General features: G+C 41.3%; 1 protein-coding gene across 1 annotated transcript in view; it reads right to left on the bottom strand.

Moving 5' to 3' along the window:
* Positions 1-345: 345 nt before the first annotated feature.
* LOC311081542 (neoverrucotoxin subunit beta-like) overlaps positions 346-15,324 on the bottom strand; it is a 29,722-nt gene continuing 14,743 nt past the window's right edge. Inside the window, exons 4-8 of the mRNA XM_084112088.1 lie at positions 14,284-14,376; positions 12,383-14,107; positions 3,114-3,149; positions 2,943-2,978; positions 346-2,098 (exon numbers count right to left, since the gene is read on the bottom strand). Of these exons, the coding sequence (XP_083968214.1) occupies positions 1,503-2,098; positions 2,943-2,978; positions 3,114-3,149; positions 12,383-14,107; positions 14,284-14,376 (2,486 nt within the window). The 3' untranslated portion in view covers positions 346-1,502. The remainder of the gene's footprint in view (positions 2,099-2,942; positions 2,979-3,113; positions 3,150-12,382; positions 14,108-14,283; positions 14,377-15,324) is intronic.

The following is a 15,324-nucleotide window of genomic DNA, read 5'->3' as shown; positions in this document are numbered from 1 at the left end:
GAAGAAACAACTGAACGCAATAGTAACGTGTTTAATTGGTCACCTGAGTTTCTGAGACTAGTTTCACAAGTATAAATTGAAATAGTTCTGCCAGAGCTCAGCAAAACATGTGCGGCTAGCTCGCCATCTTGCTGGAAGACCCTTCTGTGGTTTTACTGAAGGAATTAATACTTCCTAACACTCATGAACTTAGAGCAGTGCTTTCCAATATGCAGGAGAGAAGTTGGATTCCCAACAGGTGTGTTATTAAGACTTAGAATAGTTTAAACCGTGGTTTATGTGAGGAAACATCGTCTTAATGTGCAGTAAACATACAAATGAAAGGAATACATGAACTGAAGATATGAGTAAGTTCTTTTATCAATTTTCAGGACTTGTGTTTCGAAGCTTCACTGGGATACAGAGTTATCAGCAAGAAGGTAAAGTTGCTTATTAGCGCCGCCATGTGGCTGAATCTCACAAGATTTGATTCACAGCCTCATCTTGACACAAATATGTCCATTTTCATAACAGTCAGACATTATGATTTGACCTTATTGGTTGCTGTGATTTCACTGGCTGCTGACGGGGATATTTGAAGAATATATATTATTTGACCCAGAGAAGATGAATATCAGGATTCGTTGGGATTGACATGATGACGTACAGCAGATATAGATCAACACATACAAATGATAATTTAATATCTTCACAGTGTTTTGATGTATCAGGGGATTTTTGATGAGTTTCGAGTTTGAGATCTTTATGCCTTACAGTCTCAGACGCCCAAACAGCAGAAAAATAAGTAAGGGATAATGTATAGTGAGCCGGTTGTTATAGTGAATAACAACCCCGACAGGCTGAACGGGATCCCGACGCGAAGCGGAGGGATCTTGAATCAGCCTGAAGGGGTTGTTATTCACTATAACAACCGGCTCACTATACATTATCCCGCTTATTACATGGCTACCTACAAAATAAATAAATAATTTGACACAAATTATTTATTTAAAAAGGAGTTTATTGATTTAAAAACGATTGTATTGCTTCCGCCAAAGAAAATAGTCCGTTCCGCGTCCATAGCAACGCGCTGTTTTTCATGGCAACGGTCTGTTATACTTCGCAGCGGTCTGTTATCAAGAAATAACAGACCGCATTCTACATTGGAATTCAGCCAAGCCATGTAATAATAATTGATAAAACAGTGCAAGTATAATAATGTTGCAGCGGCTTCAGTGCTTGAACCTCTAAAATACACATGGATTTATATGTTTAATAAATCCCACTTCTACATGAATTACAAATGATTGATGTGACTCTACTGTGAAACTAAATGAAGCTGATCTTCATCAACACAAACAGAGCTTGAGAAAAGCTCAGATACACACCGTCACACACACTGATGTCTATATGAGGATTTATTACACACAGTTATTCTGACATGATATTTCACTGACAGAAGTTCAGCTGTGTTATTAATGTGATGAAGAGACAATAAGAGACTCTAGAGCATCATCTCACTGTCACTGATTTATCATGCAGCTCAAAGCATTATGGGTAGAGTCTCTCATCAGGCTATTCTCATTCATCAACAGTTTCACTGATGATCCAAGATCAACCGCAAACCCCGGATAGAGTGTGTGTGTGAATGTGGTCTGGACTGTGTGTATGAGGCTCAGTGTGTCTCCACTGACACTGTAGAAGGACAGAGTTCCTGCACTGTGATCCACATACACTCCTACTCTACGACCGATGGGCTTTACAGGGAGTTTAGTCTCTATGCTATTGTGCCAGAATGAGTAATAGGAGTAATAGCAGTACAAACTCCAGGACTGATCATTACCTCCAAACCAACACTCTTTACCCCGTCCCTTCCTGCTGATGCTCTTATATGACACTGATATACCCACAGCACGACTCCACTCAATCTCCCAGTAAGAGCGTCCACACACACTCTCGCTACACAGCACGTGACGATGCAATACATCAGTACAATCAAATCTGTCTGGATGATCATGATACAGCTGGACTCCGCCAGAGTTAGTAATCACTGTGTTCTCCTCAGACAGATGGAGCTGTTTATGCACTGTGTTCAGATCCGGAGTGAGCTGACGGGAATCTGATGGAGAGAAAACACATCACAATCAGGAATTATGAATCTGATCTTTTAATGTAGCTGGACTCTTCATGTTCAATATATCGGCAGTGTGTCTCAGTATAGTTCAATCATCATTCACATGATCAACTCTTCCGTCGTTGAAGACGTTTCATTTCTCTTTATTCATTTTCTTTATAATTTTCTAATGTATTTTGTGAAGTCAGACCATGTTTGCACTTGTGTGCTGAGCAGAGAGCTGGTAGAGTTATATGTTAGAGGTATGCAGTGTTCACTTAGCAGAGATGCTCCAATGATGATGATGCTTCAGATGTGTACAGTTGCTGTGCTCTTTGCGAGAAAAGGAATGTTTCAACTGATGTACCATTTGTATACCACTAATGCATTAATGTATACACTGAGAAATAGTTTCTTAATGTGGATAGTGGATTGTACCATGTCATTAGATGTTTTCGCTGTCTTAAAAGGAAGCTGTAAGTCTCTCTGTGATGTATATAAGCTCAATCTTACTGTACCACCGCTGAGACATGAGGGCGTGAGAGGAGGGTAAATTAGAGATGATGGGGTAAGGAAGGAGAAACCCAGAGAAAGTGTTTACAGCTTGCATGATGGGGTGAGAAGATAGAGATCTGGGATGAAGACCACTCTCATGTAGCCTTATATTCTTATATGCCTGTTTCTAGAGATCTCTTGGCAAAAGTAACTGGTGTAGCTTTCGTGATTCAACCGGGGAATGGGGGAATGGGGGAAACCATGATTTTTAAATCTACAGTCGTGTTTTCTTTCAGTGTCTACAGGAAGAACATGAACACACAAAGTGAGTTTCTCTGCTTGTTTTCTGACTTACATTGTAGGAACTCGCTCCTGGTCTTGGGAACAGTGGCTGTGGAAATCAACAGACATGAAGAGTGTGATTATCATCTCAAGAGAAAGTGATCCTGCATCCATTGCTAACACATGCAGAAATCCTCCAACACAGAAGATCTTTAGAAATGTCTCTGCTTGTTTTCTGACTTACATTGAAGGAACTCGGTCTTGGTCTTGGGAACAGTGGCTGTGGAAATCAACAGACATGAAGAGTGTGATTATCATGTCAAGAGAAAGTGATCCTGCATCCATTGCGAACACATGCAGAAATCCTCCAACACAGACGATATTTAGAAATGTCTCTGCTGTTTAAGTCAAGTCAAGTCAAGTCAAGTTTATTTATATAGCGCTTTTCACAATAGAGATTGTATCAAAGCAGCTTCACAGTATTAAATTAAAACAATACATCAATGTTTGTTTCTAGTGGAAAACGTCCACGTTTGGTAATGCTGATCAATAGTATTGTTGATTGATTAATTAAATTACGCAGCACTAAGATCAAGTAAAACTAGTATTGAGATACAGCCTTGGTCAGAAGCTAATAGTAAATCATTTGTGATTTTAACGAGCGCAGTTTCAGTGCTATGGTGCGGCCTGAATCCAGGCTGAAACTTTTCATAGATGTCATTTTCTTGTAAGAAAGAGCCCAGTTGGGCAGACACAACTTTTTCTAATATTTTAGACATAAAAGGAAGATTTGAAATGGGTCTATAATTTGCTAGGTTATTATGATCTAATTGAGGTTTCTTAATGAGTGGTTTTATAACTGCCAATTTAAATGTTCTTGGAACATGACCTACCAACTAATTCAATAGTTTAGTTGGTATAGGATCTAATAAACATGTTGTTGTTTTTGATGAAGTGATAAGTTTATTTAACTCTGTTTGTTTTATAGTTGTAAAGCACTGTAATTGTTCTTGCGGGGTGATAATCGAGGCTGAATTATAAGGCACGATTGAAGATTGAACGTTTACAATTGTGGTTCTGATGTTTTCTATCTTCTCAGTGAAGAAATTCATAAAATCGTTACTACCAAACTGTAACGGGATATTTTGTTCAGGTGACGTCTGTTTATTTGTTAGTCTAGCCACGGTGTTAAATAAAAACCTTGGATTGTTTTGGTTGTTTTCTATTAGTTTGCGGAGATGCTCAGCCCTGGCTGCTTTTAGGGCCTTTTTATAACGTGACATACTGTCTTTCCACGCGATTCTTAAGACCTCTAAATTAGTTTGTCTCCATTTACGCTCTAAATTACGGGTTTCTCTCTTTAGATCATGCGTAGTATTGTTATACCATGGTGCTTTAATTTTCTCTCTGACCTTTTTTATTTTAGTAGGTGCGACAATATCCAATGATCCAGAGAGAATGGTGCTCATAGTGCTAGTTAGTTCTTCTAGTTCATCTGTTTGTTTGGGTTCAGGCAGCAGCTGAGACAGATCGCATAAACAATTTGAGAAATTATCTATGGTAGATGGAAGGATTGTTCTGCCTGGTCGATAACACGGTGCAGCATGACATTTTACAGCAGTACATAATATGCAAGTTACCATGTAATGGTCAGTGACATCATCACTTTGCGGTATAATATCTATATCGGTTGGATCGGTTCCATATGATATAATTAAATCGAGTGTATGATTAAGACGATGAGTGGGACCAGTGACATTTTGCTTGACCCCAAAGGAGTTTAATAAATCTGTAAACGCAGCCCCTAACGCATCATTTGAATTATCTACGTGTATGTTAAAAATCTCCAACAATTAATGCTTTATCGACGTTGACAAATAGATCTGAGAGAAAATCTGCAAACTCTTTTAGGAAATCAGCCTAAGGCCCAGGCGGTCTATATACGGTAGCCAAGGCTAGAGATAATAGGGATTTTTTTTTAACATCTAAGAGCGTAACATTTAGTACAAGTACTTCAAACGAAATAAACTTATAACCCGTTTTCTGAGTAACATTAAGAATATCTTTATAGATCGTTGCAACACCGCGCCACGACCAATCAGACGGGGCTCGTGCTTATAGGAGTATCCTGATGGAGTAGACTCATTTAGTCCGAAATAATCATTTGGTTTAAGCCAGGTTTCAGTAAGGCAAAGTACATCGATGCTATTATCTGTGACTATTTCATTTACAATAACTGCCTTAGGTGTGAGTGATCTAATGTTTAAAAGACCTAGCTTTAGAAATGGTTTTTGTTTACTAATAGCAACATTTTCTGTTTTAATAACAATTAGATTTTTCCTAGATCCTGCAGTAGATTTATTATTTGATCGCACTAAACGAGGAATAGACACAGTTTCTATGCAATGTTCTACACTAGTATTTATATCAGATAAGTTGGTTCAGCAGAGACTGTAATTTGAACTTTTGGTTACTAGTCAAAAGGTATTTAACATTTTGGAGATGTTATCTGACAGAAGATCCGATCCGAATCTGCTTGGGTGTAAGCCATCAGCACGGTAAAGTCTAGGACGTTCCCAAAACAGATTCCAATTATTTACAAAGAGCAGTTTCTGCTCATTGCACCATGATATTAACCATTCATTTAGCGCGAATAATCTACTGAACTTTTCATGGCCTCGTCTGTACGTGGGAAGCGGTCCAGACACAATGATCGTTGTTTCAGGCGATGTACTGCGTACCGTCTCGATCAGGCTCCTGAAGTCTTTCTTCAGAACTTCTGTCTGCTGCTGCCTGATATCGTTCGCTCCCGCGTGCAACACGACGGCTTCGACACGCTCATTACCATTCAAAATCTCGGGTACCCGCGTAGCGATATCGAGAACACGAGCACCAGGAAAGCAGTGAGTACGCACCTTACTTTTTCCTAACGTAGCGTGGACGTGCCGGACGATGGAATCGGCGATGATCACAGCGCGTTCTCGGTTATTGCGTTCCGTTTCGCGAAGAGGGGAGAAACGGTTCTGGGTGGAGATCTCAAAAACCGGGAAGGGCGGAGAGATTCTTGCTCTCATCCTGGCTCGCGTCTTCCGCTGCGGAACAACCCAGGCTTCGTGGTGGCGTGTCGGAGCCGGAGTGAACGAAACCATGGCTGATCGTGACCTCGGCGCGCGGGACCGATGCTGAGAAACGCACGGAGTAGATGAGGTCGGAGTCAGCGGGTTAGTAACGTTAATCACTGATTTGTGTGCATCGACGCGTGATGTTTCAAGAGCTAAACGCCGGTCCCTCAGCTCGGCCTGTCTCATTAAAAGGTCGTGGATCTGGTTCTCAACAGCTTCCAGTTCAGACTGCACAGCGTGCAGCTCAAATGTGTCCTCACCTGCCATTTTAACAGATGGACAGTAAGTTAGCAACGACGCTACCAGTGATGCTAGCAATATTAATACTAATTTATGACTGAAGTCTTGGATATAATCCGTCTTTTTAGTGGTACGGGTGTAGAGTAGACGCACGATAGACGAGATGTTTGTAAGTGAGTTTGGAGAAGACTCGTTCAGCCGTGATCCACGGACGTAACCTATAAGAGTATCCAGCGTTGGATCACTAGGCTTGAGACGCGTCTGCTCAACAGTCCGCGTTGTAACTATGAGGTGAGGAAAAGTAGAAAATGTTCGTTGTAAGTGAGTTTAAAGAGAAAATCAAGAATTATAAATCAAATTGGTGGAGCTCCAAAGACAACAACGCGTGTTTACAGAGTTCAAATCCTGACATGACCACTGTTGAAGGTTTGATATTATTGACATGTCACCATATTTGATTTGGCTTCTGTAGACATGAACTGATCACAGATTTGATTTGAAAGAGAATAGGACTTAAATTTCACTTTGCTCATATTTCAAAGTAATCAATCATATCGCTTCATAAGACTTGGATTAAACCTCAACCTCCTTATATTTTTCAAAGAGACATCAATAGATCAATAAATGTCTCATGATCAATAACTGAATTAGCCTATATTATAATTCTACTGCTTATTAGAATTTCTGTGAATATGGAAGCCACATTTTATTTATAATTAAATATAAATCAAAAATGCATCATTGGTGTTTGGTTTTAAATGTTGATTTCACAAAATCACGTCTCTTAAATTCTTAAAAACATATTGTTATCGGACATTAATTCGACTCTTGGTATCAGTAGAATCAGCAGTATTTAAATGTGTGATTTTAGCAGTAATGACGGGCTACAGTAGGCCCATGTTAGTGGTGTTAGAAGTTACACCGTTTTTGGATCTGAGTCGACTCACCCACATTAATGATTTCAAGACATGTAATATACATATCACACCTTTAGCTGTCATCTTCTGATTGGTCAGTTTGAACATCTCACATTTGGGTTACAGTCACATCGTCAAGGGATAAAAGAAGATTGAGGCAGTTGCTCTGGCTCTTCGATTCACTCTCTCTTCTTTCCTCTGGCTCGTTCTCTCTTCTCTTTTCTAATGCTGGGTACACACCAAAAGATAATGGGGTCGATTTCCCCCCTTCCGACAATCCTAGCTAATTCCCGATTATCTTGATGGTTCAACAGATTATCTTATCAGATTTTCCCGTGGTGTGAGGTGTGTTAAGAGTGTCCGACCCTGCTCGGAAGAACGATCGCGAATTGTAATTTATGATCAGAAATCCTGATGTGTGGGGGGGGGAACCCCAAGGACAAATGCACACACGTTCTGGAGATTATCACGTGAAACAAAACAATATCCAATCAGTAAGTGAGATGATGTCAGAAGCATAACAAACGCAGTCACGGCGCAGCACAAAGTGAAATAGATGTGGACAGCAGAGATGGAGGATCAGCTTGTCGATCATTCCAACAACAAAATCATTCCAAACACTTTCATTGCAATTTCTTCCTGCATATCGTCCGCCGTGCTTATTCTGAAGTCTAATAATTCTGAAGCGAGATTTCCTGTGTTCACAGTCGAGACTCTGGTTGAAAATCTGTTCGTGTGTGGTGTGCTGTCTTTGTCACATCATGGCACACACACATTATAGGACCAAAACGCTTAAATCTAGGATTTTTTGTCCTCATGTTTGTGGTCCATCACATTTTGGAAATCTTATAAGATGTAAAAAATCTTTTGGTGTGTACCCAGCATTTTTCTTTCTTCTTCTACCTATTGCAATACATTAGCGTCAAACTAGTAACGCTCTCCTAAATATTTAACTATTGTAACTGCGCTTATTTCCGTCGTTGGAATAAGTGGCAGTGGGTGGTAATAGACCAGAAATGTACAGTTTTCGACCATCTTGCTGATAACGTTTCTTTAGCGGGCTGTAGCGGTTGTCACTTAGTTTAAGATCCGCACCTTACTTTCATACACAGTGGGTTTAAGTGTCAACAGTTTTTGTGTGTTAAGTTGATTATTTTTGTTTATTATTGTTATTGTTTTTTATTCTTATGTCAGTTTTAAATGTCCTATTGGTTTTCATACAGAGAAATGTACATTTCAGTTGTTCAAGGCTTTGTATTGTTTATTGTGAATGTCATATGATTAAGTACAGTAGCCTCCATTAGACATCAAATACATAATATACTCTGCGTCTTTAAGGACTATTTGTAACAAATATGTTCGAAAATAGTATGTTCTGTAATAAATATTGGAGAACAAATGATTATGAATTTTTCTGATAAAACTCCTTCTGAAATACCTTCTTCTGAAAACTCCCCAGAAATTGAATATATTAAAGACTGGTTGAATGCATTAACTGTAACTGATGAAGAAGAAGCAGAAAATAGAAATGTTAATGTCACAGGCAAAGTTGAGATTTTTATGGATGATATTATAGTTCAACACCTCCAGAGGGACAACGCAAAAAGAGCTCGCAAGACGGAGAAGGGGAGAAAGATGTTGGCGAATGTCTTCCACTAAGGCTCAACTCCCTCGAGACGAACCAATTCACCGTGCTCAGCAGTTAATAAAGATTATCAGACAAGTTGAACGATTAAATAAGAAGATAATAGACACTGCAAACAGTTTTATGGTTGAAAATGAAATAAAATTTTAAAATGAGGATGTGTTGAATTTGCAGAGCAAGCTCAAGTTACTTAAAGCCTAATTCGAGCTTGGCCGGCAAACTTAAGAGTCACTGTTAGAAGTGTGATGTATGTGTGCGTCACGGTGTGACAAATGAGGGCGGAACTAAAGTTCGCCGCAATTGTGTCCCCTCCGGTACAATAATAAGGAAACACTACCTCCCCGTGTAAGTGTATATCTGTTGCCCTGCCAACCGGGATGAGGAAATTGACACCAGGTGTGAGCAATTAATTTGGAGCCATGACAAAGCCATGTGGGCATTGAGAAGGATATAAAAAGCCAGTGAAGAGCGACTGTTGTGTGGTTCTCTCCCGTGAGAAGTCGTTCTATTTGAGTGTTGCAGAGAAGAATTGTGGTGTGCAAAGGGAAGTGCTGCTGGAGGGGACTCGAGGAGTGTGGAAGAGTTGTGAAAACATACCGTTTGCCTGGAAGGGAGGGAGAGAGATAAGTAATCGACCATCGTATCTCGTACCTGCATGTTTCAACACTGAATTTGAGGTGGATTGGAGTGCTTTGATTGTGCTATCTAAACGTCACTGAGTGAATTATACTGATTCATGTTTGATCTCTTACCCTCTTCCCCCGTGTTGGAACGGTGATGTGAACCCTGTCTATGTCTGTGAAGGAAAACCCAGAAACATCTTTTTCCCAACATTGAAGCTCGTTGCTTGTGGCACGGAGACCCCTGGGTGAGTGCTGGCCTTATCTGCACTTATTTGAAGTGGATTGCAGTGCCTAAATTGACGTTTCCCTCCCTCACGTTGCATGTTTGGAGTGAAATTGCCGTGTGTGTGTGGAAGATTTATTCTCTCTTGCCGTGCACTCCCCTCGTGCCATGCTGGTCTACTGTCAGTAACTGGAGCTTCATAATGTCGATCGGTCCCATCTGTTGAGGACTAGAAGGAACAGCATCTGTAAGTCAAACTAACCTCTCTGTTTTGAAGTAGTGGTCCTGACTGTCTTAGAAGAAGCTCCGCTCAGCCTGTTGACTTGGAGTCTGCTGCAGCCCTAAGCCCACCTGTACGGTGTGAAGTTATCTGCCCCCTGTAACACACGTGAGAATTGTATACTGCTGTTGAAGTTGATTCTGTTTGTCTTCGTAGAAGCTTCACTCAGCCTGTTGATTTTGAGTCTGCTGCAGCCCTAAGCCCGCCTGCGCGGTGTGAAGTTATCTGTCTCCCGCAACACTTATGAGAATTGTATACTGCTGTTGAAGTTGATTCTGTTTGTCTTCGTAGAAGCTTCACTCAGCCTGTTGATTTTGAGTCTGCTGCAGCCCTACGCCCACCTGCACGGTGTGAAGTTATCTGTCTCCCGCAACACTTATGAGAACTGTATACTGCTGTTGAAGTTGATTCTGTCTGTTCTAGAGAAGCTCCGCTCAGCCTGCGACTTTGAGTCTGCTACAACCCCAAGTCCATCTGCATGGTGTGAAGTTAGCTGTCCCCTGCAACACACGTGAGAGTTGTATATTGCTGTTGAAGTTGATTCTGTCTGTCCAGGAGAAGCTCCGCTCGGCCTGCGCCTTTGAGTCTGCTATAGCCCCCGGCCCATCTGCATGGTGTGAAGTCACCTGTCCCCGGCAACACACGTGAGGCCTATATACTGCTGTTGAAGCTGACTCTGTCGGTTCTAACTGTCTGTCCTAGAGAAGCTCCGTTCAGTCTGTTGACTTGAGTCTGCTGCAGCCCCAGAGTCCCAACTGTATACCCACCTGTGGAAACTCACCTGTCCGTCGTTGGTCCCTGTGAACTCTGCATCGGTGTGAGAAGAGCCCTGACCATCTACTCACTGGTGGAAACTCACCTGCCTGCCGCGTCCCATTGTGAACCCTACAGCGGCGTGGGAAGAGGAAGGGTCCCGACTGTCTACTCACCTGTGGAAACTCACCTGCCTGTCGTCGGTCCCTGCGAACCCTGCATCAGTGGGGGAAGAGGAACAGCCCCGACTGTCTACTCACCTGTGGAAACTCACCTGCCCGTCGTTGGTCCCTGTGAACTCTGCATCGGTGTGAGAAGAGGAAGAGCCCTGACCATCTACTCACTGGTGGAAGCTCACCTGCCTACCGCATCCCAATGTGAACCCCACAGCGGCGTGGGAAGGGGAAGGGCCCCGACTGTCTACTCACCTGTGGAAACTCACCTGTCTGTCGTCGGTCTCTGTGAACCCTGCATCAGTGTGGGAAGAGGAACAGCCCCGACTGTCTACTCACCTGTGGAAACTCACCTGTCCCCAGCCCCGACCGCATACTCATCTGTGGAAATCCATCGATCCATCACAGGCCATTGCGAACCTTGTACCGGCGTGGGAGTGGGCCCCGGAGACTGCTGCATTGCCTCGATTCCGGGGAAGAAGAGGAAAGGAAGATTTTAGCTTAGGTTATTCAAATTACTTTTAACTTTAATAAAAAGAACTGTTATTCCCTTGAATTCTGTTTCCGTCTCGTCTCTGACACGTTCCTCAGGGTGGTCCTGGTTCAGGGGTGGGCGCAGTCCGGCTTGGCCCATCCCGACCTGTGACATGTGTAGCTAAAGGTGCATGACATGTTTAGGGGTGTTAAAATCCAATGTAGTTTTGAAGAGAACTTTTGACATCTCTTGCTTCAAACATAGAAAATGTGTGAGGTTAGAGAGGGGTCAAAAGGGCTGTGATAGAGGAACTTCCCATATAAAGCTTTTAATGTACATGCTGCATAGAATAAGTGTGGAAAAAATAATAGATAACTTGAACATGTGCTTGTACAAGCTTATGCTAATAGAGGGACCAGGATAAGTCCCAAGAAATTACCTTATAAGGGAATTATCTGTACTATAATGACAGCCCATAATTAGAAGGCGGCCCAAAAGATGGAGTTAGTATAAAAAGGCCTGGACGAGTTTTTTTCAGGCCGCACTTCGGGTGAAGACTTTTACATGCTTATGTTATTTTTGCCTTTGAGAGTTTTGTCTTTGTATTATTCTGAATCTTTTTAAAATAAAACAAAATCATGTTGTGGTAATTCGTAAAGCGTTTTAAATAAGTCTCAGAGTATTTTTTTCCTATAAATATATCTTGATTTTGGTCATGGAACATTAATACTGGCAAGCGCCCAGTGCATTCGAATTCATGATTGATCTGGTTAGAGGCACCGCTGAGGACCCTGAATCAACATCCTACATCCTTGATCCAAAAGGTAAGAGCAAAATTTAATTGCAGTAAATTATGGAGATGTATGAGAATGGTTTATGGGTGACAGCGGTATAGAAATACAGTCAAATGGGAAACACTTCACAACATGTTACACATTTATTAATAGCCACACCTGTTAGGAAATATGGTTATCAATACAAACATTGACTGTGTGAAAGAAGCAAATTATATATATATTTTTTAAAAAGATTCATGCAAAAAAATGTGCACATGACACTCACCTGAAGACTGTATGGGGACGATAGTGTCACTGGCTTCACTCACTCCCACTTTATCCACTATCCTGTAGCGGATCGAGTACTGCTTTCCAAACTCCAATCCAGTCAGGGTAAAGTCTTCATCAGCGGTGTTTATGATAATCCACTGTTCCTCAGCGCCAGAATCTGCTTTCTCCTGCTGGTACTCCACTCTGAACTGCACAGTTTCTCCAGTTGGGGACTTCTGCAGTTTCAGGGACACACTGTCCTCCAGGACCTTCATCACTTCTGGTGGAGGAGGCTTCGACACGGGCTGGAACTGTGTGTCTGTCAGCTTCCCTGATTCATACAGATAGATAGAGGAGCCAGGACTGGAGGGATCGGAGATGGCAGAAATAATGAATCGATATCTCTTTTCATCTTTATTAGCCTCTGAAAAACTTCTGAAAAGAGATAAGTTCTTTCTCATCTTTGAGATGACATCAGGATCGTTGAACCACTTTCTGACAGATGCTAACGTGCTAGAAGTGTGTTTCATTCCCACATCAAGCTCTTTAAACTCATCAGATTCCAGAAACTTCTTCAGAGCTGAAAGATACGGGTCTTCATACTTCAGAGATGTGAAGGTCAAGCACACCACAACATCAATATTAGGATTAAAGAGGATGGCGTTGAGACGGTTTGAGTCTACAGTTTTGATTTCCTTCAGTATCTCGGTGTGAGTACTCAAGAGGTTAACTTCAGCCTTTGCATGATCTAACCACTGGTTAAGCATGTCAGCATTAAACGGGGAGCTGTAGTGGATCTTCAGGATGTCTTCCAATGACTTTTGCTCCATCTCTCCTCCTCGTATAGAAGGCAAGACCTTGGCCACTTCTTTCAGGAGCACCGTTTTGTAAATACTAAATGAGCTCTGAAATGAATGCAGCCTCTCTTTGATCTCATTGAAAATATTTACAATCGGTTTACTAGACAGGTCGTTGCATGTCCTCTGTACTTCTCCCAGCCCCTCTATTATATCTTCAGTGTTGGAAACCAGACGTGTGGTGATTTCTCTCTCCAACTGAGCTGCTTTTGTATCCAGTAGAGAAAGAGGATAGAGCCAGACTTTTATTGGAACTGCATTCTTTGGATTCTCCTTCAGTATAGTGGGGAGCTTCTTGTACACCTCTAGGGCCTCCATGTAAGTGGTGGGGTTCTGATCAAGGCGGACGTCACCATAAAATGTGCAGGAGATGCTCTCAACCACTTTCTTTTGAGCATCTGTCATATTTACAGCTCTGTGTCCCGTAATGGAAAATTGAGGAATCTTCTCGACCATGACATTCAGTTCTCCCTCAATCTCCTGCTTTTCTTCCTCTTCTGAAAATGTCCGATCAAACACCATGACGGCCTGAGCTCCGTATAGTACACCAGTGACGACATGAGTTGCAGTTTTCTGGTCAAAGACCTGAGGGTAGGTGATCAGACCCAACTGAGTCATAGTGAGCTGTTCGAATCTGGAGGTTTCACTGTAATACATTGTAACTCTGGACTGTTGGTTTGAGGATTTGGTGTCACGCAGGAACTTGGCAGATCCTCCCACCTCCACCAGCCCTCCCAAGAAGCTGGCCTTCAGGGAAGCACTCACATCCATGAGACTGGACTTACTGGAAAGAGAGTCTGAGCTACTGAACTTCAAATCTGTCCTGGGCTGTGGACGACTGTCCAGATCTTTACTCAATAATGTCTTATCCCACAGAATAACACCTGAAATGAGAAATTACTTTTTGAGTTATGTACGAGGAAGTGATGTACTGTTGAAAAAACATGCAGGTTTTATAGTGTTGTTACACAAGAATTTGTAATTAGTGATGCAATATTTGATGAAGAGGGGAAAATAAACTTGTAATTATTTATATATTTATTTTATGTTTGTAAAGCACCTGGAATGAAGGTATCCTTGCGGCAATCATACAGCATACCAGGAAACAGAGGTCTTCCTAGAGCTGCCACTTCAATGGTCTGTGATGTCAGGGCTGCAGTAAATAACAAATAAAAGGTATAATTAGAATATTTATCATATATTAACAAAATTATATCTGATGGTAATGAATACTGTTTAACTTTTTACCCAGCAGCATTTTTGAAAAAAGTTGCCAGCCACTGCCAGCATTTTTTTTTATAATTTTCCAAAATTTTCATGACCCCCAGAATATTTTGTTGTATAAATATCTCAAACTTGCAAAATTTCAAAAGAAAGAGCACACCCTCTGCTTTAAAAAACAAAAAGGTTTTATTCTAGCTTCATGCATTCCTTTTTAAGTAAAAAAAAAAGAAAATATAATAATTATATAATATAACAATAATTCGAGCAAAAAGCTGAGAAAATCACATTTTTGTTAAAGAATACGTCTGGTTCTAATTCAGAACGATGATCAAAACATAGATGGACAGAGTAGATTGAGTCAACACCCTCAAAGCTTGCACAGTCCTATAGCTTGTCCTGGGTCGACTTTTCATTCGGTAACATTAGGCAGTTTTGATTAAATTATGTTTTATTAACAAAGTTCTGGATGAGCACGTTCAAATAATTGATCCAATTATCACATAATTTTAACCAGCTGTCAACAATCAGTAATCAACATGTCTATCCAATCAGCATGAGTGGAGACCTATATATATACTTATTTGATATACAATGTTCCTCGACAGTTTTTCAGCATCCCTCCACCACCCTGTCTCCTCACACTCGCCTGGTTACTTCCTAACCAGCAATGCGGGGGGAGTACTCTGGGTTAGTGGTGGGCAGATCGAGGCTTCGTGAAACAATGAAACAGTTGAAGCAAATGTGCCATATTGTGTCGAGGCTTTGAAACAATCTGACACCCGTCTCAACGGTGACACCTAGTGGTCACTTGCAGGTGTTGATCTGAAACAACCTTGACAAAGAGCCATTGATTTTTATTTTATTTTTTTATTATTGT

This window comes from Abramis brama (genome assembly GCF_963993115.1).
Source record: "Abramis brama genome assembly, chromosome: 4".
In the NCBI taxonomy this organism is placed as follows: Eukaryota; Metazoa; Chordata; class Actinopteri; order Cypriniformes; family Leuciscidae; genus Abramis; species Abramis brama.
This window is presented reverse-complemented; position numbering and strand designations above follow the sequence as displayed.